Consider the following 2,439-nt stretch of genomic DNA (forward strand, 5'->3'; position numbering starts at 1 on the left):
TGAAGTGACACACACTAGATTGGGGTACCAGGTCACCATTCGATTTCTTACTTGCAATGACGAAGGGCAATATGTGTTAGGCGGGGCGAGATTCACTGTCATCGCAAACCCAATCGATCGAGGTATATATTATTACACGTCAAAGGCGCGCTGTGGAACGGGAAGGACGCCGTGTAGCGTAACAGACAGCACAGCAGTTATCACTCCGCTAGATGGAGTCGGCGCAATTTACAAGTTTCACGTTGAGACTCCCGACATCTGGCGTGTAATAGAGATATGGAACCACACTATGAGCCCAACACAAAGGCTGACCGGTGGCTGTTTTATAACCCCAAACGGTACGACGTTTGTGGGGCGCGGCAATGTAAACTACAAGTATTTCATTTACACACGGCAAAGTGCTGAAGCGGATCAGTCCTGTTCACAAGTCAGTCGGTCTCTCGACGGTAATCCGGACGACGCTGATCCAATCGATGATCCTGCCACTGGGAGCACGGCAGAGGAACCCGAGCACATGACACCGCAGACTACCACTCGCTGTACGTAGTAAGCACATATTTCCCCCCCCACCCCCCTCTGCGATATCACGATATCGACACGGTTGTTGGATGGGGTGTCGAGTAAAAAAAAAAAAAAAACAATGCACTCTTTTCATCCTTAGTGTGCACAGACGACTGCCGCATTGCCATACCCAAATTGGTCCCCCTGCAGCCCGTGGACACCACCAAGGTGCAGCTGTATGCCATTTTAGCCAAACGTAAGCCCGCCGAATGCCACACGTGTGTATGTTTGTGTAATATATAAACTACGTGTTAATTACCATGGTATATGTTCACAGTTGACAGGATAGAAGCCACGATCAACAAAGTCAACGTTTGCCGTTCCGACGCCAGCCGCAACGGAGGACTCGACGCAAAAGTGTTGCTCCTGCCACTGTTTGCGCGTCTCTACATATGAACAACGACGCTGTTGGGGTCTGCTCAGTGTCAACATGTGGTATTATATGGACTCTGGTTGTATGCATAACAATCTTGTCTTCCACGCAAATAAAACAAACATGACAGCACAATGACAAAGGGAGTGAGATGCTTTATTGTATGAATGCACAAACATACACATACACATACATATGAGCGTCCTCACATCGCAACATAAATGCACACTAGTGTGATTTACAGGCTGTGCGCTGAATGCCAGCGTAACGTTTCACACGGTCAATATCAACATCGGTGATCGCGGCGGCGATCCGTTTCCATCTACTGTCATCCAGTAACGTCCGCGCAGTGAGTCTGCGCTTCGGGTCGTACTGAAGCAATGCCAACGCGATTCTCTTCACCTCTGTACACCGCATCAGGGTGGGCATTACACACATGGGATTCCAGATGCTTTCGTCGTCGTGGTCGTCGCGACCGAGAGTTTCATTGATGATTTTATACGTTGGAAAGTTTTTACTGTGAAAGGTCATCGTCGCCTCCATGGCATCTACTATCAGCACGCCCAGGCTCCACATGTCGATAGCGCAGGTGTACTGCGCGATACCCTCCTTCTTTGTGTCAAATAATTCCGGGGCTCTGTAGGACTCCGTTACCAACCCAGAACTCATGGACTTCGCAGCATACCTAGAAAGGCCCATATCTGCCACCTTCACGGTTAGCGTGTCCGCTGTGAGCAACACATTAGCGGGTGTCAGATCTCTGTGTATCATGTTAAGCCCGTGCATGTAAGCCAGAGCGTCGGCGATCTCCAGAGAGAAACGGCCGATGAACGTAATCGGCAACAGGCCCGAGTGATAGCGACCCTGGTATATCACCTCAAACAGCGTTAAAGGGAGGTAGGGCATGAGCGTTGCTATCTCGCCATCGTGAAGAAAACAGTCCAGCGTCTCCACTATATTAGGATGGCCTCTCAAAGCCGATAGACAAGACAGTTCCCGGACGGTGGAGTCCGTCATAGTGCCGTTTTCGTAATTGCGGTGGCACTTCAACGCATAGCGTTGATCGGTAACGCGACACTTAACGTGGTACACAACACCATATGCCCCTTCGCCTACCTGTGCAACAATCTCGTACTTGTCCATGGCGGTCACGCGAGACGCATGTAATGTTAATCCGCTACAGTGACAAAAGAGCGATGGCGGTGGTACAACCGCAGAAGCACTTCGCAGGTGTTGATGTTTAACAGAGCCTTGGTGGTTTCGCACGTGTCGATGTCGGCCGAGGTAATGGGCTGTAATTCGGTGGCACGCTTACGGCGTGCCAACCAGTTAATTTCTCTGCAAAACACACTGTTCCATCGACGACTGTTGGAATTGGAACTGCGGCGGACCGCTGATCGTTTAGCTCTTCTTGTAGCCGTTGCGCGGCGAGCTAGAGTGCTCGCCGATACAGGTTCGGCTTTCTGAGTCTCGGAAATCACAGCGAGCAACTGCGACTCTGGTTG

General features: G+C 50.6%; 1 protein-coding gene across 1 annotated transcript; it reads right to left on the reverse strand.

Annotated features, from left to right (window-relative positions):
• Positions 1–1,162: 1,162 nt before the first annotated feature.
• Positions 1,163–2,077, reverse strand: LOC308397582 (cyclin-dependent kinase 3-like; the record flags this gene model as incomplete). The annotated part of the gene is made up of 1 exon (XM_080883557.1): positions 1,163–2,077. One exon carries the CDS (start codon positions 2,075–2,077, stop codon positions 1,163–1,165), a length of 915 nt encoding a protein of 304 aa, XP_080739683.1.
• Between the last annotated feature and the right edge of the window lie 362 nt (positions 2,078–2,439).

This window comes from Rhamphochromis sp. 'chilingali', assembly GCF_963969265.1.
Source record: "Rhamphochromis sp. 'chilingali' genome assembly, chromosome: 5".
NCBI classification, from domain to species: domain Eukaryota; kingdom Metazoa; phylum Chordata; class Actinopteri; order Cichliformes; family Cichlidae; genus Rhamphochromis; species Rhamphochromis sp. 'chilingali'.